A 23,657-nucleotide genomic window follows, 5' to 3' on the forward strand; every position below is an offset into this window, starting at 1 on the left:
AAGACCGCCACCGCCTTTCGTCCTGTCACGGCGAAATAACTTGTACCCGTTAACATAAAATTGAGAGTTAGGAAAGGATCGATTGATCTTAGTTTCCTGTATGGATGTCGAAGGCTCTGTTCGTTAGCCACTCCCTGATCTCCTCAAATTTGCAAGGTAAACTGCTTACATTTAGGTTTGCTATAATGCATTCCTTGCGATTTTCGTTTCTAATTAACTTCATGTCCGAAGGTTGTGAACTAAGGTCCAGCTCAGTGTCACTCGCACTTTCATGCGTGGAACTATACAAGGTGGAAAAGAATGAATCGCTAAGCTTCGGCAAGGCACAGAAGGAGCCATATCCAGTCAACAGATGGATTATTAAGATAGTACTGAAAGGTCCAGTTTGACATATTCAGACATCTTGCATGCGACCAGGTGTTGCACTCAGAACATAAAATGGCGTTTTGATTGCTTCTTACGGATTTAGAACATTCACCCCAAGGATATTTCGTAGACTTCCTTCTCGGACCAGGGTTAGGGGAAACATCTCCAGAAATCAACAATCTTTGCGCTTGAAATGTACCTACACCAGTAGCAGTGTATAATAATCTTCCTCCATTAAAACGCCTCGATGCGAGCTTAAAAGGTGGTTTGTAGTAAGCTCTTGACGTTGTTAAGTGGAGTGGAATAACCAGTCGGGTACAGCGTTCGGGATGCATAAAACTGCACTTTGATGACTCATAAACTTCTCGTAGAAGTGCGACAAGGAATAAAAGACACAATGGTGTGCTACCCATACGGACGTGTCTGACCGCCATCTACTTTTATGTATTGAGCACTGTTTTACGAAAATCGAAAGAAAAATCCAGCGATTTTTTTTCCGGCTGAAATTTAAAAAAGTTTGAAAATTTGCTAAAATAGCCGTTTTCGCCCTGCCTAAACGGTCAAATCGTCACGCAACTTTAGAAAGATGTTGGCCGCGCTTAACAAGTCCACTCACCATCAAACCTTGCACAGTAACTATAATATCACTGCACAATAAAAGTATATAAAACGTTTTTTGTAATTCCTCTTTGGTATGGGTCTTATCACCGTTTTTATAATGGTGTATTTTGCACGTCTTTTTGGGAGACAAAATTAAGGCTAACTTTGACCGGTTTAAACGACACCTGGTACCTAAAATTTCGACATTAAAATCATATCAGACGAGAGCTCATTTATCAAACTATACACTTGGAGAGTTTGGCCGTTGGAGATTAAAGTGCCCATAATGTCAAAAAACGTTTTTCGCTCATCTAATTCTACATTTCACCAAATGAACTTCGGTTTGAATATTTCGATTTGGATAAGACGCGATTTTTTTACGAATTTTTACAAAGTTCCAATTTCTATTTTCTTGCAGTCGACCCCTGCCGCTGATCACAAGAGTAACGTGCTCAAAATGACCACGTGACTGATGTCTGTGACGTAGGTTCAGGAACCTCACTTGACCTAAAAGTGCATATAAATACACTGGTCGAGTGCGGGTCGTTTACGATATTGTAAGCTTACGATATTGTGACCACTCTGAAGCAAATTCCCACTCGTTTTCAAATCAGATAGGTCACAACCCAAAATCACGTGTTTCTGAACCTACGTCACGACTCACTTTAAACCGAGGAAGACTGGTGCGAATGGTAGACCAAAATAGCGGCAACTTTGAATGTCTTTAAAGAATTATAAAAAAAAATACGTCTTATCCGAATCGGAAATTTTTTTCGCAGAAGTTCATTTGGCGAAATGTAGAATTAGATGAGCGAAAAACATTTTTTGACATTATGGGCACTTAAGTCTCGTCTCGGTAGTTAAATAAAACGTGATGCCACCCAAGTGCCATGTAAGCGTGCAGAATTCGATGTTCATTTCAAGCTAATTATAGAGTCAAAGCTGATAGTTTCTAAAGAAACTGTTTGGGGCTGCGTCGGTGGGGGTAACGAAATAATTTGGATATATCAACAAAGTTGAAATGGTAAATTGGCCACCGTAACGACTACAAAAGCTGACGCATCGTGCGTTAGCCCCTCGTCGGAGCGAATAGAGAAATTGTGGGTTGTGTGTGCTTTTAAAGGCAGAAAATAGAGCTACGTTAATGGTGGGAACATGGTAACGAGAAAAACACGAATAAATTAGTAGAATGAAAAGTGTTCATGATACCTGTGGGATTTAGACTGCCGGTTTGAAAGATCAGCTTTTGTTCAAGAGTTTTACGGCTCTCCGTGCTACCTATATTACGTCTCTTTACACTGTCATTCCTAATGGCGAAGGTCTTCTGGCCCTTAAACATTTTTTTGATCAACGTACTGTTAAGGAACCTAAATCTGAAACACTACTACGCTTAGCCGAACTAGTGCTCACACTCAGTTGTTTTTCATTCGGGGACAACTCCTTCAAACAAACCAATGATGTAGCCATGGGTACCAAAATGGGACCTAGCTATGCCAACCTTTTTGTAGGTTTTTGTCGAACACCCCAATTTTTCAGCCAATACAACGGCTCCAAACCTAAACTCTACGGTCGCTACATCGACGACTGTATCGGCACTACTTCCTCTACCAGAGAGAAGCTGACTCAATTCATAACCGCAGTCAATTCTTTTCACCCGGCTCTGAAATATACCTGGGACATTTCTGACAACTCTTTATCCTTTCTAGACATCAACGTTTCAATTGAAGGCAACGGTTTATGCACTAGTGTTTATTACAAAGGTATAGACTCGCATAATTACTTGTTGTATTCGTCTTCGCATCCATCTCACGTTAAGAATTCCATTCCTTTTTCTCAGTTTCTAAGACTTCGTCGTTTATGTAGTGATGACTCTGATTTCCACCACAAATCAGAGTCAATGTGCCAGTTTTTCGATAAACCTGGATACCCTGTTTCTGTCGTTCAAGCGGGTTACCACCGCGCCCAACTTATTGACCACTTTCATAAATCGCTGCCGGATAAAATTTTTTTGTTAAATTTAAATTAGCCTTTCTGGCCTCGTTCTCCAGTTCAAAATTCAAAAGAATACATTATCTCAAGCGAGGCTGGTGAAGCTAATTTGAATTTAAACAAAAGAATATCAATCCAGCAGTCATTTATGAAAGTGGTGTGTTGATCAGCATTCAGCACTACAAACGTCACAAAAGGAAGATTCCGACCGCATTCCATTCACTCTCACGTTTCACCCTCACAACCACTCAGTTAAATCCATCATTTTTAAAAACTTTAAATTACTTCAAAACGATCCAAAGACAAGCACTATCTTTTCGCAGCCTCTGCTCATTTCATTTAAACGCGACAAAAACAGGCAATTTTTCGGTTAGAAGTTCTTTTCAGACCAATGACCAACCAGGCACTTTTAAATGCGCTCGTGCACGATGCAAAACGTGTCCTTTCATTCACAACGCTGAGAAAATATCGGGACCCAAACGATCCATTAAGATCATAGATCACTTCATGTGCACCTCCGCCAATGTAACCTATTGCATAACTTGCACTTATTGCAAAAAGATATACATCGGCGAAACAGGCAGAAGACTAGGTGACCGATTCCGAGAACACCTTCGCGACGTGAAAAGGAATGACAGGGGCACATCGAAACCAGTCGCTAGACATTTTAATATACCTAATCATTCTAAGCAACATATGGCAATCTGCCGTCTTTCCTTACACTTAGCTAGCACGGAAAGCCGTAAAAATCTTGAACAAAAGCTCATCTTTCAAATCGGCAGTCTAAATCCCACTGGTATCAAGGAACGCTTTTCATTCCACTAATTTATTCGTGTTTTTCTCGTTGCCATGTTCCCACCAATAACGTAGCTTCATTTTCTCCCTTTAAAAGCACACACAACCCACAATTCCTCTATTCGCTCCGACGAAGGGCGGATCACTCACAGTTTCTGGGCAACGAGTCGATTTTAAATCGTCACGATTTATAAGTCACTCGATAAACGATTTAAAGCGAGACTCGTTTGTTTGTGAATAGAAACGAGACTCGTTTGTAGAAACGAGACTCGTTTGTAGAAACGAGACTCGTTTTTAGAAACGAGACTCGTTTGACAAAACGAGACTCGTTTTGCGAAAGAAGGCTCGTGTGCCAAACTTTGCTCTTGGCGCATGCGCAGAAGTATAGTTTTTTTTCCAGGGTAAAGTTTTAGGTTCAAGATAAGCTGGGATTTTGCTGCAATTTGTTAAGGTAATCTCTATTTTCTTTTTCTTGGGATTACAAAGTGCAGGGAAGGCCTAAACCGATATTTTTATAGAGCTTCTGGCATAAATTTCAGCAGATAAAGTAGCACTGGATATTTGTGTCGAATTAAGTTCAAAGCTTGAATCGGATCCTATCCCATTACTAAGGTTACTTCATTTTTCCACAACAAGAGGGAAACCAGAAATTAAAACCATGAAAGATGTACATTTTGATAAATAAAAATTAAATGCAGAAACTTCATATTCATTATGCAAGGAATATTTCATCATATTTTGCTGTTTTAGACTTTTTTTCCCTTCAAGCAGACGCATAGCTGTTTGAACTTGGGCTTTCTCTATCGCACATCTGGAGTTATCTTTAGGAGACTGCCCTATTGCCATTTGTGCTGTCGTTACGCAATTTTGTCATTTCCAATCATGGATAAGTCTACTTGTTTTTATTTTTGCCTGCTAGAGTGTAATGAATGTTGTTATGGTACTAGACAATAATCAAAAAAATATATTACTATATAGCAGTAGGTTCTTACAGATGCCAAAGGTTGAAATTGAAAAAAAAAAAAGCCGAATTTATTTCGGGCGTTTCCTTCGGAAAGCCCGAGTAATTTATGAAAACTGTATTCATAGAATACATGATCTAAAAGTACATGATCATTTCTTTCTTAAAATGAATTTTTTCGTCGTAAACTATCTTTTATCTCAGGGATCTCATCAAAATAAACGCAAATCAAAATGACAAATCTAATTCGCTATGAAAAAATGCTCTGACATGTTTATGTTTAGGAAAATTTTCTAGATTATTACAGAGATGAGATTGCTTCGGTAAGGATATTTTTAAGAAAGAGAGCTTTGATTTAGTGATTGTTTGTGAATTTTTAAGAAACAGATAACGAGATTAATAATTATGTACCTAGCAGCTGCCATCCTGGGGGTCGACCCTGGGGTCATACGGGGGAATAGACTTTCGTCGCCAATTTTGCATTGAAGTGCATTTGCACCTCCGAGACGAGACACATGGGAAAACACCCACTGGATTTTTACCATTGCCGCCATCTTGAGAATAAAAGATCCTTACCATGGTGACTGGCTATTACCATTGATACCTACAGATGTAAAAAAACTACTACTACTACTACTACTTTTTCCAGTTAGTCGCCGGCAAAAAGCCACATAGGATGTTTTTAACTTTGAGCCCTGTATAGCCCTGTATAGTAAACACAAGCTGAAGTAAGTTTTAGTTTGTGGCAAATAACATTCTTTTGGAGCATTACATTGTTTGAGTTAGTAGAGCATACTTCTTTGTCCCCAGGGGAAGGGCATTGGTAGCTTTATATTGAACAATGTTATTGTTGGTTAGGGGGCTTAGGAAATTCCTTTGCAAATGCCCAGGGGTTCCCCGGGGTCACCCTCTCCCCCCCTGGGACGGCCGCTGATAAGTGCATAATGACCATAATGACTGAAACAAAAACTTTTGTTATCAGTTGCATATAATTATAGCTCGTTGACCTCTTTGCCTCTGGAAAATGTTGTCAAATAATACCATCTGGCCCGATTACAGTCGACTAATACATATTGGAAAACTTTATATCATTTATTCTCATCACATTTGCAAAGATAACTTTTTGACAGGTATTGAAAGAAAAGTTAAGGCTATTTCAATATAGAAGACATTGCATGATAATTTTTGCACTTATTAATAACTTCATCTACACTTTAACTAGGTTTTTCGTTTCCTTCTTGCTGAGATTCATTATTTTTCTTCTTTCTTCTCTTTCGGCTCTTCTTTTTCTTCCTTTCTGGTTCTGTGAGGATAGTAAGAAGAAATTGTTGTCGTCAGTTGTTTATAGGTTTTTGGTCATGCGGGATTGGCCTGAATTTCCCATTTTGGAATGCTTTGAGCAAATTAGAAAACTGGAGAAATTCTTCAGCCATGAAACTTAATGAATTTTGTTTGTTAAATCTTACCCTCACTTAAAGTTTTCCTCTCTTCAATGTCATGTCTTTGCCCTCCCATGTCCTTGTCATCTTTAAAGTTAAAGGGAAAGGCCTTGATTTTTTTTCTTCTTGCAGTTGGCAGTTAAATTTGTATTATGCATGAGTCTATAAAAACATAACTTTATAAAGGTGATTTCTTGTTACTTTATGTAAAGTTTGCTATGTTTAGAAGTACAGAAACAAATAGGTTTACAGCTTCATTTTTTCATTTTTCATTTTTTAAAATTCTGTAAAGAAAATTTTTCCACTTACCAGGAATAGTGGAATCAAGGGATTTATCAGTATCGGGCTTCATACACGAGTAAGTCCCTTTAGAACTTCTGCAATAGAACCTTCTGCTATCACATCACACTCTACACACAGTTCCCGCAAGCCAGCATCCTGGAAGCGTTTGCCAGTGTTGGACAACATGGTGCATGCTGTGTGGAATACTTCCATTTTCATAACCATATCTTTCAATTTTGCGCTTTGTTTCCATTGTCCCTCGCTTGCCTTTGCATACAGTGTTAAGTCAATGACGAAGCCGATGCTCTTTAAGTTGAGCGTGTTCTTTACCTTGAGAGACTGCACTAGAACCTTGTGAACGGTAGCCATGTCATTAGCAGGCACATCGATACTCGGGAGATACCTGTTGACAGCCAGTGAGATAGTTGAACCTCATTAAGGACAGAAATGTTAAATCCATCCTAGCCACTGGCTTTTTGGTTCCTGCACCAGAAAGGGTCTCCTCCAATCTATTTATAATACCCCACGGGAGTGTTGCTTTGATATATGGCTTGATAGTTTCAGGCAAAGGACCGATCTCATGCCCCAATCGGTGTGGCATCTGGATAAGTTGAACATTGTTCGGCATACGGTAACAGTATTTGCTTGGGTGGTTTTTGTACTCCTGCCGTAACTCCTTAAATAATGTCCTGGCCAAAAGAGGTAACAAGGCGCCGCACGCGATCAGAATATTCCGCCGAGATGTGTGTGTGTTGCCAGTTTAGAGTATAGAAACGCATCTAGTTCTTCTGAAAGTTTGACTGCACTATCACATAGCTCGGTAGGTTTCGGAGGCCATGACATCTTACTAATATTTGGGTGAAGTGCATCACAGAAGTACAGGCCAGCTTAAGATTCATATATAAATATGAAAGGAAACCCTCTGTATTAACATCTGAAGTTTCTTCTCGGATTACCCTAGACGTGGGTGTGATGGATTTTCAGAACGGTTTACTTTTAAGTGTAAGCAGATGCTGAAAGTGTGGCCTGAGAAAGGCTTTGAATGGCGACGCACCTCATTTCTGTGTTTTCAAACATACAACCATTTTTCGCGATTTTCTTTACATATCAAGAAAAACATCTCGATTTCTCCTTTGATGCTGATCATGATCACAGACTTTCTTTTTTTGAATTGGTTATTTCATGCTATTCTGACATCTTACTTTTCTACATTTACATATCCGCTCGCTTGCACCGGCTCTACTATCTCTTCTTTTCTACTTTTTATTCCAAACAAGTTAATGAAATGACTTATATCTACTTGTACGTCTTTGGCAGGAACAACAGCAATCCATCGTTTCATGAAAAACATCTTCCCGTCATTGCTTTGTGCAGTGGCTTTGGTTGGATGTTTTCCACGCATCGAGTGGCAGTTTGGGAGTTTACAATGGAAAAATTTGATTAAGACAAAAAAAAAAAAAAAACTGTTAAAACATCGATCGATCCCTTCAGAAAAACACACTTTCTGTGTTGAGTCCATCACCTTTTCAATCAACCAATAAAAAAAATTCAATTGCCGTATTCTGGTTCTTGCTCACAAGAAAGTTGAGAAATCTCCAATTAAATCCATATATAATTAAACTATACCCGTGTGTTTTGAAAGGTAGAAACCAAAGAATTTGCTACAATAATATTTCTTCTGATTGGAAATTATTGAATCAAGGTACTACTCAAGGTAGCGTAAGCGGACACTAACTATTCCATATTTTTATAAATGATCTAGAGATCTATTTAGATACCCTGCCAGTGTTATTCTAGTATGCTGCTGTTTCACTGAAATATCATTGCTCCTGTTTACAAAGTTAAAGACATGTCTGAGACATTGGTCAAACATTTCTTAGAGTGGATAGAAAAAATGGAATGTTATTTAACCCCAGCAAATGTAAGGAGCTTACAGTCCTTGAAAGGCAATCATGAATTGTACCCTCCTGTGTTAGGGATCCCTAGTTGTACTTATGTGAGCATTCTAGGTGTCACCTTTCAGAGTGACTGTAGGTTCAATACACATGTTAAAGTGCACCTAAACCCAAAATTTTTTTTTCGCTTAACGAAATAAGCTTATTTTTTGGAGTATTTCTGTGCAAAAATTTTTTAATTTGCTCAAATCTTTAATTTTCTATGCCCAGTCAAAATACGGAAAATCGGCCGCCATCTTGCCCCACGACCGAGTTTAAAGAAGAATGGCTCTAGCGGGTAATGTGACGTCAAATCGAGAACACGAAAGTCTGCATCTCACACATTTTCACTTGTTTGGGAAGATTGTCGTCGATATTGTCCGAAATATGCCGACTAGGTGTGTTGTATGAAGAATGTATGAAGCGCGATACCCTCTTGCAAATTTCGCACGTTGCTACATCCTTCTACAACACACTTAGTCGGCATATTTTCGGACAATTATCTACTACAACCTTCCCAAACAAGTGAAAATGTGTGAAATGCAGACTTTCGTGTTCTCGATTTGACGTCACATTACCCACTAGAGCCATTCCTCTTTAAACTCGGTCGTGGGGCAAGATGGCGGCCGATTTTCCGTATTTTGACTGGGCATAGAAAATTGAAGATTTGAGCAAATAAAAAAAATTTTTCGCAGAAATACTCAAAAAAATAAGCTTACTTCGTTAAGCGAAAAAAATTTTTTCGGTGTAGGTGCACTTTAAATGCCTCTATGTCCTTAGATGTCTACGTAAAGAGGAGTATAAGCAGGTACAAATAGACTTTCTTTTCGATTCCTTAGTACTTCCCCGATTTCACATATGCCCATATGGAGCATCAGACTCCGACCTCACCCCACTACAATGTTTTTTTCGATCGTTGGAAACGGAATTTTATTACAAGAAATCACAATTTACGATCAATTTTACAGAAGCAGCAGTATTTTTAAAAAGGTTTCTAAGGCCGCCAATCACCCCTGTCGCTTTTTATTCCGCTTGTAAAGGCCTGCAGCTACAACTTACGGACTACGTCTGGCACCAGAACAAGCATCAAAAGTAAACGTTTTAAAAATACATTCGTTGGTCGTTTAATTTTTAGACATAGCCTATATGACAATTTTTAACTGTAATCAAGTGGTAAATTTAATTTTGTGGAATTATTAACCTTTTAACTCTTTTAACTCAAATTGCTTGTAACATTAGGACTGTATTTTTCTGTTTTGAATCAATAGAGACCATTATTATTATTGTTATTACTATTATTATTTATCATTATTAAGCGCGCTTATTTAAGGTTACTTCCTACCTTCAGAGGCTAATTTGTTTTGGGACTAGATTGAAGTTACGCTTTTTAACTAGTGTTTGCAAAAGAAAAAAAATTAAAAATTTCAAAAAGCGTCCGACTTATTTAAAAAAAAAGTATTTTCGAATAAAAGTTAATAAATCAGAAAGGTGTCATAATCTCGTAAATGGGCGAACCCCCCGGGGGAATATTCGAATATTAGGAGGAATATTACATCGCGCCCTTGACAAATTTCATACGTGGAAGTAATCTGCTCGTAGAAAGTCTTTTCTCGTGGATATAACACAAAACTCAAAATTAGAGAAGAGTCCTTGGGTAAAGAAAAAGAGAAAAAGGTCCAAAGAAGAGAGAGATGGCAGCATTTTGTCAAAAAAAAAGAAAAAACAAAACAAAACAAAGCGACAAAGGTTCTTGGTTTGGCCAGGAGCCGTCGACCACAGGCAGCCCAAGCTCACTACGAGAAAAGCGGACGTGACTCTTACCGTGTTGCGTAACGTTTTATATTTATAAAGGTTTGTATGGGATGTTATCGGTTTGCCTTAAAAGAGAGAAAAAAATGTCTTGTTTTGAAATATAATGGGCTCACTTTATTGCCTTGTTGTTTTCTTCGTTGATTCCGAACGTCTCAGGCCATTTTGAAGCGTTTTCGGCGAGTTAGCGCTATGTTGGTGTTCAAGCTCACTACGAGAAAAGCGGACGTGACTCTTACCGTGTTGCGTAACGTTTTATATTTATAAAGGTTTGTATGGGATGTTATCGGTTTGCCTTAAAAGAGAGAAAAAAATGTCTTGTTTTGAAATATAATGGGCTCACTTTATTGCCTTGTTGTTTTCTTTGTTGATTCCGAACGTCTCAGGCCATTTTGAAGCGTTTTCGGCGAGTTAGCGCTATGTTGGTGTTCAACTGCTAAAAGAAAGACAAGGCCGGAAACCTATTTTAGAAGCGTCCGTCGCCCGAAGCGAATAATTCCGCCAAAAAATTTCCACCAGTCTCGATTCCTCCAGAAAATCAAAGCAGAGATGTTGCAGTTCCATTTTCCATTCACTCGATTCACAATTCCTCCCCCAGATCTTTCACTAGCGATACTTTTATCTCCAGATCGATAGGCTTTCCCATTTCGAATTTGGCTGGTTGAAACGACCACTGTCCCTTCGCCGATCGCACAGTATGTTGGGTAACAAAAATAAGCCCGGCGAGGGTAGCCAGCGGCCTGCAGTCCAAAAACAAACCCGTTAGCTCCCCTGGAATTTCGCCGCAGATTTCGTTCATAGCTTGACACTCAGGAACGTACACATGGCGATCGATCTCGGGTTTCCACTGAGATATTTAAATTAGTAAACACATTTTCATTCGATGTTGATTGGTCGATCAAAACAATGCGGTCTTGACAAAACCTCTCGAGGGGACCAGGGGAGCTAACGGGTTTGTTTTTGGACTGCAGGCCGCTGGCTACCCTCGCCGGGCTTATTTTTGTTACCCAACATACTGTGCGATCGGCGAAGGGACAGTGGTCGTTTCAACCAGCCAAATTCGAAATGGGAAAGCCTATCGATCTGGAGATAAAAGTATCGCTAGTGAAAGATCTGGGGGAGGAATTGTGAATCGAGTGAATGGAAAATGGAACTGCAACATCTCTGCTTTGATTTTCTGGAGGAATCGAGACTGGTGGAAATTTTTTGGCGGAATTATTCGCTTCGGGCGACGGACGCTTCTAAAATAGGTTTCCGGCCTTGTCTTTCTTTTAGCAGTTGAACACCAACATAGCGCTAACTCGCCGAAAACGCTTCAAAATGGCCTGAGACGTTCGGAATCAACAAAGAAAACAACAAGGCAATAAAGTGAGCCCATTATATTTCAAAACACGACATTTTTTTCTCTCTTTTAAGGCAAACCGATAACATCCCATACAAACCTTTATAAATATAAAACGTTACGCAACACGGTAAGAGTCACGTCCGCTTTTCTCGTAGTGAGCTTGAACACCAACATAGCGCTAACTCGCCGAAAACGCTTCAAAATGGCCTGAGACGTTCGGAATCAACAAAGAAAACAACAAGGCAATAAAGTGAGCCCATTATATTTCAAAACAAGACATTTTTTTCTCTCTTTTAAGGCAAACCGATAACATCCCATACAAACCTTTATAAATATAAAACGTTACGCAACACGGTAAGAGTCACGTCCGCTTTTCTCGTAGTGAGCTTGGGCTGCCTGTGCGTCGACAAGCTTGGCATCCACTGAAGATCGACAGCATTCAATTATCCTTGGGGCAAAGAGCGGAAAAATTAAAGTCAACACCACAGAAGGTTGTAAACAAGATTCTTCGTTGGAATCTGACGAAACCGATGGAGAAAAAGAAGAATGCGACAGATTTACCCTTTCTGCCGAGGGTTTTCTCTTCGCCGACTTTGTCCATTACAAAACGATCAACAGGGCGAGAAAAAAAAAAAAGACTGCTACACGATACTTTTCCCGGGACAATCTTGATCCATTGTCATTGACGGCGGGTCTCGTCTTTCTCATTGGTTTGCGGTTTCGGGAGGCGAGATAATCTCCTGGTGTGGCGCAAGTTGTTTACAAACCTTTGGGAGCTAAAATCTCGTATTTGATTTTGAGAGGAATACATCCACTTTGAACGAATTTATAAGGTATGTAGATTTGACCAATTTTCGTGAAATTTCGCCAAAACATTCCCGGGATGATGACGAACAAAAGTGTGTCAGGAAATTTTGATCTTTTAAATATTTTTTACGTGGTGTCCATTTACGCAAAACGCTTCGCATATTTTTCGCTACTCTAACTTTAGATGCGAATATCCAGACAACCAATCAGAATATTGGAAAAGCCTGACACATTTTTGTTGATTGATACCTTGTGAATGAGACTAGGCAGCCATTTTTCTCGTGCCGCGGGATCCGATACCTGATAAATTCAATAGAAAAACACTCGGTCGTTTCACGCCTTTCCGGCTCCTGACACTTCCTAAGTGAAAAAATCGCCGAAATTATATTTCTATCGTAAATTGCATTTATTAACCTTTGTTTTGATGTCTAGTTTGTTAGGGTTTTCTTCCAACTAGCGCGCGTACGAATTTTCTCCCGAAGGACATCCGCGAAGGTAGGAGGTAACCTTAATTTTTGGGCTTTCAGGTTGGGCGCTTATTTGAGGCTGGGCGCTTATTTGAGGCTGGGCGCTTATTTGAGGCTGGGCGCTTTTTTGAGGCTGGGCGCTTATTTGAGGCTGGGCGCTTATTTGAGGCTGGGCGCTTATTTGAGGCTGGGCGCTTATTTGAGGCTGGGCGCTTATTTGAGGCTGGGCGCTTATGGTAACCCATTCTCCCTGAGGTCATACCGCTGACAAACGCCAAGATGCCCCTAGGCTCGAGATTGAACTTTCCCACGCCGGCAAAGGTGCTTGAATCAAGCGCAATGTCATTCAAATTTTTACTTTGCCATCAAGGTCGTAATTTTACATCTTAGATTTACTGGCTTCGTTCACGCCTTCAGCCTTATCTTTTTCTCCCTTCGATGTTTTTTTTTAATTTTTAACAAGCACAGCGTGTTCCAACTTGATATGACAGCTTAGACTTAGTTATGGCTTAGAGAGGAAACCAGCAGCTACAGCCACAATGGTACGCGTGTGTTGAGAATGGCAGTCGTTTTAGAAGTTGCTTAACGAGAATGTAGTGGAATACATCACATAAACAATCCATTTCTGTTACATGATGACACATCTATGCTTTTGAAATGATACCGGTTGCTACGTTGTTTACAAGGCAAGAGTCGAGAGTCGGGTAAGTACGTGACTAAATTCAGCTGAATTTTATAAGTTCACAGTTCAACTTATGTTACAAGTAAGCTAGTGCCACCTATTCTTATTACAGTATCATACATGCCAAGCAAAGGTTTTGATTACCCTCCTGTCCAATAGCCAAAGGGTTTTTGGGCGGAATTACGCGAAACAATTCCATGTTTAAATAAATTTGGCCCCAGCGTTTCATTATTCAATAACTATTTACAATCAGGCTTGTTTACTGGAGGTTTGAGATGGATCCAAAAACGAACGCAGCTCCTCTAAGGATTTGGGAAATTTTTCTTTATAAAGTTCCCTGTGAAATCTGTGTCACTACGTTCCGAAAGTAAAGATGACCCATGATCTGACCTTGAACTGAGTTCACTTGCAAACGAGGATACGTTCTTAATTTACGTTGATTTGGAGTCTGGCCCAGTTACAACGCCGAATTTTTCTAGGACACGAAGAAGCTAATCAACTACTTTAACCAAGTACGTCAAAATATCGATTTTTAACCCTGTCATGTTGGTTCGTTCCGAAGATTACCTTTTTCTTGGATTAAAAATTAAAGCTAATTTTAATAAGTAACTGGCGTGACCAAGCAACTATCATTATGCATTGTTTGCGGTATTATTTGTCTCCACATTTCTTATTCAATAAACAATTTAAAAAGAAAGCTCCTAACTGGTTCAAGGCCTTTTCTTGTTATTTCCATAATATTAGGTCAATCTTAGTCAGTAGGGCTCAATGTTTTGACCCTGTGAAAAGGTTATTCACTTGAAAAACGAGTGTAAGGGTGGCCCCTTATTTTTTTCAAGGTGAGAATTAAGTACAGTGATCTACGTATGCTGTTCCTCGGTGAAACCAAAAGTTGACCTTTTCATTTGCCAAATATTGTTTATAAATTATTGTAATTCATTGTGAGGTCCAAACAATGGATGCAAGTTCAGAATCTCAACCACTGAACTTTATCATTTGGTTAGAGCCATTTGAAAGACAAATTACCAGATGAAGTAAAAGGAAAGAAAAATAGAAATGTAATGCCACATTAGCCATGATGCGTGGAGGTTATGATTTTGATGGATCTTCATTCATTTATCTCATGCATTATGAAGAATTGAAACAACTCAGAAGGCAGATATGTTTCTGTACTTTCCATTTCGTATTTATTCGCTCAGGAGAAAAGGCACAGAAATTTTAGCAATCTGTAGTAATTTAACCATATTGCATAACCAAGTTATAAAGGGGAAGAGCTTGAATATCCAGCCCAGGAGAGGTAGGAGATGACCTGGCTTAGTAAAAAATGTATTATCAAAAACCAGGTAATTGCCAAGTCAATTAGGTAGTGGAATTATCACAACCTTGGAAATATGTTAAGAGTTCATTTATAAATTTTAAAATAGGAAGAACATTGTTTATCCTGAGATCACTCTCTCCGCTGATGGGAAACATTGAAATCAAGGTTAAAATTCAGAAAAGGAGTATTTATGCACCCATTATCAACAGCTATTTTTTTATGAAAGGCAAGTAAAGCAAACAGAATCAACTTCTTAAAAATAGTTTCCACTTGATTAAAGTTCAGGGTGATATTTAAAAAATTATACAGCACTCAATGGTTCCTTTTCACTCTCATTTAGATTTTTTCCTCATTTAGTGGTACCAGTGACTTGGCTAACATATTTGTTCTTTTACAGAAATTTGGACAATTCCCCTGGAGCTTTATTCCAAAGGTTAGTATGATTGTCCCTTATTTTGTATCTATAGTTCAACTTGCTTATAATACTAAGACTCATAGTGTTTAATGGAATTAAATTTGCTGCAAATCTAAAGCTATCACTTGTAGAGGATCCATATACCTTGACTGGCCCCAAATTAAATGCTTTCTTTTTAGCTTGTTTAGGATACTGCTCTTAGACTTGCTGAGGATACTGGTCTTTGACTCACTGAGGATACTGGTCTTTGACTCGCTGAGGATACTGGTCTTTGACTCGCTGAGGATACTGGTCTTTGACTCGCTGAGGATACTGGTCTTTGACTCGCTGAGGATACTGGTCTTTGACTCGCTGAGGATACTGGTCTTTGACTCGCTGAGGATACTGGACTTTGACTCGCTGAGGATACTGGGCTTTGACTCGCTGAGGATACTGGGCTTTGACTCGCTGAGGATACTGGTCTTTGACTGGCTGAGGATACTGGGCTTTGACTCGCTGAGGATACTGGTCTTTGACTCGCTGAGGATACTGGTCTTTGACTCGCTGAGGATACTGGTCTTTGACTCGCTGAGGATACTGGTCTTTGACTCGCTGAGGATACTGGGCTTTGACTTGCTGAGGATACTGGACTTTGTAAGTCTGGCTCATTGAGAAGAAGTCTGGTTGACTCGCTGAGAATAATTCTGGTTGGCTCGCTGAGAACAAGTCTGGTTGGCTCGCTGAGAATAATTCTGGTTGGCTCGCTGAGAATAAGTCTGGTTGGCTTGCTGAGAATAAGTCTGGTTGGCTCGCTGAGAATAAGTCTGGTTGGCTCGCTGAGAATAAGTCTGGTTGGCTCGCTGAGAATAAGTCTGGTTGGCTCGCTGAGAATAAGTCTGGTTGGCTCGCTGAGAATAGGTCTGGTTGGCTTGCTGAGAATAAGTCTGGTTGGCTCGCTGAGAATAAGTCTGGTTGGCTCGCTGAGAATAAGTCTGGTTGGCTCGCTGAGAATGAGTCTGGTTGGCTCGCTGAGAATAATTCTGGTTGGCTCGCTGAGAATAAGTCTGGTTGGCTCGCTGAGAATAGGTCTGGTTGGCTCGCTGAGAATAAGTCTGGTTGGCTCGCTGAGAATAAGTCTGGTTGGCTCGCTGAGAATAAGTCTGGTTGGCTCGCTGAGAATGAGTCTGGTTGGCTCGCTGAGAATAATTCTGGTTGGCTCGCTGAGAATAAGTCTGGTTGGCTCGCTGAGAATAAGTCTAGTTGGCTCGCTGAGAACGAGTCTGGTTGACTCACTGAGATGTTTGGTATTGCTATAATAAAAAATTATTTCAGCCAAATTTTCTGAAATAGGGTTAGTTGTAGTGGGAGTATGTCTTTCTGTCATTAGAAAGACATACTCCCACTTGTTTTTTGCTCTTTTTTTCCCCAGTACAACTTTCTGATGTCAAGTAATGGATCTTTACATTGTAACAATGAACCTGTGAATGAATAGAGGTGGTAGGTGTGAATGATTTAAATCCTATTTTGGAATTTTAAGGTAACATGCCCCACCTTTCCTCCCCCCCCCCCCCCCCCAAAAAAAAAAAAGGAAATAACCAGAATACTAAATGCCAAGTTGTCAGCCCTTTCTCTTACAAGTTAGTTGATTTAGTTCATAACTTCCTCTCCTTTTTCTTTAATTCCCTTCCTTGCCATGGTTATAATCACTGCCATTTCTGGGTTTACCTTATTTATAATTTTTGGCCTAGAGTTCCTTCTTGTCTCTTGGAAGTCAAATCATCCATCTAGAAGGCCTTTTTTAGTTGAAGATTGTTTCATCTTTCTATTACCCATGCCTGTCATCTTAAATTGACTTTCACTCAAAATTCACACCTAACTCTTTGTATTTGTTTCTCTTCCACAGTTGATGACTGGGATGGGAATTCACAGAAATGCAAACCAATGATATTTATCATGTGTTAAATAAATAAATCTTGAATATTAATAAAAAATCATCGAAATGTACTGCCTGACTTATGCAAAATAGTTATTGTAGCATGGAAAAAAAAAGGGAGATAATAAGAACCATCTGAATTAAATTAAGTAAGTTTAGATCCTAAAAGTGATTACAGTGAAGGAACAATGTCTGATTCAGTTAATAGCAAATCAGTTCTTGAAAATCTTGTAAGAAATAATAATGAATGCACAGGGTTTTCAATGAGGTTTTCAGTTCTTTTTTTATGACATGTATTTTTAACCCACTAAAAGGTCAAAATATGTGTATTGCCTCTTGGTATCTAATGAAAGTCAAATCCCTCTAATTGAATATACTAAAACTGTAAATAGTACAACTTCTCTTGTTGTGGCCATCAGCGATATTCAATATTCAGACATTTTTCTATTAAAAACAACATGAACTATTGAAAAGTAATATTGCTTCAATCAACTGATTTGTGAAAACTCCCCTTGGGTGAACATTTTGCAACAAACTTTGATTCGATATCAATAATAGATAAAAAATTCCCTTCTCCTTGCAGTTAAAGGCAAGTACATTACCTACTCATATTTCATAAAAGCCTTGAAAGTCTTTGAAGATGCTTGAATTCAAAAATTACAAATTCAAAGTCTTGAAAGTACTTGAATTTGAGGACTAGAACTTGATTTTTGCAATGCTTTTTCTCAACAATTTTCAAGTAAAAAATTGCAGTACTTTAATAGAAAAGCTGAGAAATAATGTTAAATAATTTTTAAACTTTCTTATGCAAACCTTTCCAAAAGAGGTCCTTCAATTTATCTAAAACTTGGCAAAGTCATTGAAAAGCCCTTCAATTTCAACCTTTAGCACCTGTAGGAACCTACTCCTGTTATTTTGATTATTGTCTAGTACCATAACAACATTCATTACACTCCAGCAGGCAAAAATAAAAACAAGTAGACTTATTCATGATTGGAAATGAAAAAATTTCGTAACGACAGTAACAATGGCAACAGGGCAGTCTCCTAAAGATAACTCCAGATGTGCGATATAGAAAGCCCAAGTTGAAGCAGCTATGCGTCTACTTAAAGGGAAAAAAAAGTCTAAAACAGCAAAATATGATGAAATATTCCTTGCATAATGAATACGAAGTTTCAGCATTTAATTTTTATTTATCAAAATGTACATCTTTCATGGTTTTAATTTCTGGTTTCCCTCTTGTTGTGGAAAGATGAAGTAACTTTAGTAATGGGATAGGATCCGATTCAATTAATTAATTAATTAGTTAATTAATTAGTGCTACTTTATGTGCTGAAATTCATGCTAGAAGCTCTATAAAAATATCGGTTAAGGCCTTCCCTGCACTTTATAATCCCAAGAAAAAGAAAATAGAGATTACCTTAACATATTGCAGCAAAATCCCAGCTTATCTTGAACCTAAAACTTTACCCTGGAAAAAAAAATATATACATCCGCGCATGCGCAAAGAGCAAAGTTTGGCACACGAGTATTCTTTCGCAAAACGACTCTCGTTTCGTCAAACGAGTCTCGTTTTTAAAAATGAGTGTCGTTTCTACAAACGAGTCTCGTTTCTAAAAACGAGTCTCGTTTCTAAAAACGAGTCTCGTTTCTAAAAACGAGTCTCGTTTCTAAAAACGAGTCTCGTTCCTAAACGAGTCTCGTTTCTATTCACAAACAAACGAGTCTCGCTTTAAATCGTTTATCGAGTGACTTATAAATCGTGACGATTTAAAATCGACTGGTTGCCCAGAAACTGTGAGTGATCCCGAAGGGCTAACGCTCGAAACGTCAGCTTTTGTAATCGTTACGGTGGCCAGTTTACCATTTCAACTTTGTTGATATATCCAAATTATGTATGACTCAATAATTAGCTTGAAATAAACATCGAATTTTGCACACTCACATGGCGCCTGGGTGGCATCACGTTTTATTTAACTGCCGAAACAAGACTTAATTTCCAATGGCCAAACTTTCCAGGTGTATGTTTTGATAAATGAGCTTTGGTCTGGTATTGTTATCATGTCGAAATTTTAGGTACCACTGAGGTGTCGTTTAAACCGGTCAAAGTTAGTCTTCATTTTGTCTCCCAAAACATCGTGCTAAATACACCTCTATAAAAACGACGATAAAAATAATACCAAAGAGAACTACAGAAAATGTGTTATATGCTTTCATTTTGCAGTGATATTGTAATTATTGTGCAAAGTTTGATGTGGTGAATAGACTTTCTTAGCGCTGTCAACATCTTTCTAAAGTTGCGTGACGATTTGACCTTTTAGGCAAGGCGAAAACGGCTTTTTAATGAATTTTCAAACTTTTTAAATTTTCAGCCAGAAAAAAAGTCGCTGGAACTTTAAAATGTTTTTTTTCGAAACTAGTTCACAGAATGGGATGTTTTGTCAAAGTAAAAAGAAATCGATTTTTCGTCACTGATTTTCGAATGTCGAAATATTCTGGCGGCTTCTCATACAACTTGAAAAGACTTAAGCATATGACGATGGACAAGAGAATATAAACTGATATTCTCTTGCAGCGGATCAAGACATATCCGATTAAGTATAGCAATTTATATTAGTGTCCTTGTTACCAGTAGAAACAATAATTTGCAGCTCTCACCTGGGTGGGGACCGGTTATTTCTGGGAGGTCGACCTGTATTGGAGTTAGGTAATACATCTCAGTTAATATCCATGGTTGTTGCCATGCCCATGCATGTATACGGAACTATCAAAGGTTTATTGTGCACTTAGTCGCTTTTGGCTTTCGCTGACAACTGAAAGTTTTAAAACAAACTTCCTTTAGGTGTCGTCTCCATTTTTGGGCTTGCCACAATTTAGTCAATTTATAAATATGAGATCACGCGATTTCTATAGTGTTTCCCTTCTTTTGCTCACAGCGCATTGTAAAGTTTGGGCCTGAGTCCTTTTGGTAGTCTTACTGAACTGAAATTAAATTTTGTGACGTCTTTGTTTCATAAAACGATGAAGAAATCAGTTTTGCTGTGATCTAAGAAAGTTTTCCTCTGATGAGAAAGAAGGGTAGTTTATCTGGTACGTGATAGTGCATAAATTATCTGATGAGTTTTAATATGAGTTTTCGTCAGTGACCATGAAATATCATGATTAATGCCAAATACCTTCGTTAAATAGAAACAACCATCTCGCTGTAAAAGCCGCCCAGCTGCTGAATTTATCCCCATCTCGCCGCGAAGAAGATAACAAAGTCCTGAGTTCTCCAGAAAGTTTGCTCTCCTGCAATAAGCTTGCCTCGCGCACAAAACAGAACAGGAAAGCAAGTTATCAGTTTTTCCAGACCAAAAGAGGCTCTCTTCCTTGTAGCTGAAAAATGTGTTTTCTTTGATTTGAAAGAAAACGCCATTTTCGGCTCCTTCAGTTGTCTTTGCCGCTAAGAACAAGACGAATAGGTACTCGACTTGAAGTAACATCTGTCGAGAGTATTTTAAGACAAATTTGTAATTAGAAAATGTACGAAACATATAAATTACCCGCCAACAGACAAAACAGTGAAACAAAATAGAAAGGGAAAGAAATTTTAACAAAACAGTGAAACAAGATAGAAAGGGAAAGAAGTTTTAACCCACCCTTATCTTTAATCGCAAAACACTACGCGACACTGAAACCTTATTGTATAGATCTGCACGGTTAGTACTAATTGTAAATTTGATGATTCCTTAATATCCGTCTGAAAGTCTCTTTGTCTATCAGTGGGCAGAATGCCTGTTGTTCTTGCGACTTTTCTCGGAGTGACGAAAGTTTAATAGATCTGTTATATTAGCAGTGAGGCGTATGTATGATTCTTTTACTTTATTCTTGACCGGAAACGTTCTATTGCATTCTCAGTCAAACAAAGTTTTAGAAGTCATCAACATTTAGAAGGGTTTAATTATTAAACGGCCAACAGCGAAAAAAATTGAAAAGCCTACAACTTATGCAAAGCTATCGAATGCGACATAGAATTCAATCCACAGGTGCTGATAGGAAAACCTCTAACACATAGTTTTTTAACTTAACGTTTACTTGCGCATTTTGAGTGTCAGCATAGTTAGTAGAGGGGAACACAGTCCCCCTCTACCAACTATGGTGTCAGTCTCAAGACAAAAAAGGTTCCTTCACAAAATTGCAAGACACCTTCTCTATCTCTAGATATTTCAATCCTTTTCTTTTCTTTTACCTGCACTACAATTCTACACTTTGAATGTATTGTTTTACGACGAAATGCTTCAGCGAAACAAGTGAACGTGCCAATTTGATTCAACTCTAACGATCAGTTAGATCTTACTGAAATAGTAGTGTTAATTCATCAAACATTAATTACAAGTAAGGCAAAGATAGGCGAAGTACTCCATGAGTTGTGCTCAAGGTGCTTATGTGCAGTGAACATTGTATTATCACAATCATTATCTAAAGTTTATCGAAGCCATTCCTAGGCCAGAATTAGAAAATAAATTGTTAAAACACTGGAGAATGCCTCTCATGTTAAAACAACAACTCAGAATCAAAATAAAATGATGATCATCATCAACGAAGAGTAATTATTCTGGGGGTTTCTATAATGCGAGCCTGCGAGCCCGAGCCTTTTATGACGAGCCGGAGCCATTTTTTGCGAGCTTCGGGAAAATAACATCGAAATCTGGACATAATGCTTTTTTATGGTCATGGTCCCAGGCGTTCCTTGTCTAAACCGCGAAAATTGAGGACGAGAGTGCGACAACTTGTCTTATCATGTGCTCGCTGATTGTAAACAACACAATTTTTGAAATGTTGTTTTGGGAAGGTCGCACAGCAAAGATTCCTGTCTTATACGCTGTTCTCACACACAAACGCACACACCGTTCGTGGTAGGCCCACACTAAGCGATGTCGAGCGTTTTCGCTCGACGAACACCTAGCTCGAAGGTTGTGTTAACAACAGCGAATTGGATAGGGATACTGACAGGAGCAACATGAATAGTAATGTTAAATATCTATGCTTGGCTCTTCCGTTAAATACCTGTTTCTGTAATTGGTTTCTATCGGGTTCAATTCTTGTAAAATAAGATTTGATATTTCGTACATAATCACTATTATTATTGTGCAAGCGATCGTGAAAGTTGGTTTGCTCTTTGCATGGAGTTACGAGTGCTTAGTAGAAGACATGATGAATACTCTTGATGACTGTGATCTACTAGAAAAATTTTCCAATATGACCAGTGTACATGAACATAATGTTACAGTGTCATTAAAGGTAAAAAAATTCAGATCTCATGATACATATAATTGTACTCGTGTTTTGTGTGAATGCTATGGCTTTGTAGTTTCGAATAAACTTTACGCGTTCGTGAATTCTCAAGTAAAGCGCTCGCTACGAAGCCCGAGTGAACGCTCCTCGAGCATCTAGTTCGATATTTTTTCACATTTTCACCTTCAAATGCTTTCTGGAGAGGAGCCAAAGACTGTTAGAATAAAATGAGGAGAGAAAACGGAGGGATATATATAGAACAAACAGTGGCTCGCAAGAAGAGGCTCGAGGCTCGCAAAAAAACGGCTCCGGCTCGCAGGCTCGCACATTAGTTACTCTCAATTATACTCGGTACCTCATCAACAATTTAACAATTGCATTATACAAGTATGAAGCATAATTCAGTGATGCGAGTGATACCAGAACAAAAAAGAAATAATGCTTTTCTCAATTTGTACCTCTGCCAATAAATGGATTCTTTCCAAGCAAATTGAAGACTCGCTAAACATAAAACTTCGTTCTGGGATGACAAGACCAGTTCTGGAAAAGATGACGAGTATTTTGCATAAAAATATGTATGTCAGAATTTAATTACCATTTCTTATCTTTTTACTTCGAAGCGAGCCAATAACAGGACAGAAACATTGTGAGCTTACAACCATCTGGCATAGCATTAGGTGAGTCTCAACTAAAAGCAGTGTTTTAAAACAGTTTTTTTCCTTCTAAACAGTTTTGGGTTAATTGTTATTTAATTTCAGTCTAATACTAAAGCTACTTGTAAACCTATTTTGTTACCTTTTGTTGACACCGCTTTATCTTAACTCACACTTCTCAGTTAAAAAAATGTTTTTGGCGACAGGTATTTACACTAGTGAGTAGCGCTACATCTCACATAAAAGAGGACAAAATAAGCTTCACAGAAAAAAAATATTTTGTTTCCTAAAATACATGTATTTTAAGATCTTTGATCCTTATCCTCTTCATTAAAGCGCACAAACTAAAATTTACTGTTTGGACTCATTTACGATAATCGCGCCATAAAGAGAACATCTGTTTCGGTGTCGACACAACTCGGACCGGATCACGGACAGTATCACGAATGGATCACGGACTGGATCTTGGGTTAGAGTGCGGATCGGATCGTGGAATAAAAATGGGAGAGAAAGAACATTATGAAATAAATAAACTCAAAATAAGTTTCAACCTCTCGATCATAACTTTTTAGAGACATGTTTTGGTATGACTCCTCATTTTACTGT

At 38.6% G+C, this 23,657-nt stretch overlaps 1 protein-coding gene, 2 long non-coding RNA genes and 1 pseudogene across 9 annotated transcripts in view; 2 read left to right on the forward strand and 2 right to left on the reverse strand.

The window, feature by feature from the left end:
• LOC111343556 (uncharacterized) overlaps positions 1 to 22,939 on the reverse strand; it is a 29,061-nt gene extending 6,122 nt beyond the window's left edge. Inside the window, exons 1-3 of the mRNA XM_022950739.2 lie at positions 22,857 to 22,939; positions 20,298 to 20,606; positions 19,780 to 19,813 (exon numbers count right to left, since the gene is read on the reverse strand). Coding sequence (XP_022806474.2) covers positions 19,780 to 19,813; positions 20,298 to 20,606; positions 22,857 to 22,907 — 394 coding nt within the window. The 5' untranslated portion in view covers positions 22,908 to 22,939. The remainder of the gene's footprint in view (positions 1 to 19,779; positions 19,814 to 20,297; positions 20,607 to 22,856) is intronic.
• LOC148731507 (uncharacterized) lies at positions 222 to 3,742 on the forward strand (annotated as a pseudogene).
• LOC148731508 (uncharacterized) lies at positions 5,790 to 7,589 on the reverse strand. The gene is made up of 2 exons (XR_016001526.1): positions 6,460 to 7,589; positions 5,790 to 6,237 (listed from the first exon to the last, which is right to left on the reverse strand). It is a non-coding gene; the product is annotated as an uncharacterized LOC148731508 (long non-coding RNA).
• On the forward strand, positions 10,995 to 17,192 carry LOC148731509 (uncharacterized). 7 transcript variants are annotated; one of them, XR_016001524.1, is made up of 6 exons: positions 10,999 to 12,353; positions 12,760 to 12,822; positions 13,263 to 13,498; positions 15,192 to 15,227; positions 16,618 to 16,685; positions 17,092 to 17,192. It is a non-coding gene; the product is annotated as an uncharacterized LOC148731509 (long non-coding RNA). The 7 variants fall into 7 exon arrangements; XR_016001520.1 differs by having other exon boundaries at positions 10,995 to 11,770; positions 11,903 to 13,498; XR_016001521.1 differs by having other exon boundaries at positions 10,996 to 12,353; positions 12,760 to 13,498.
• Positions 22,940 to 23,657: the final 718 nt, after the last annotated feature.

Source organism: Stylophora pistillata, chromosome 5 (assembly GCF_964205215.1).
Source record: "Stylophora pistillata chromosome 5, jaStyPist1.2, whole genome shotgun sequence".
NCBI classification, from domain to species: domain Eukaryota; kingdom Metazoa; phylum Cnidaria; class Anthozoa; order Scleractinia; family Pocilloporidae; genus Stylophora; species Stylophora pistillata.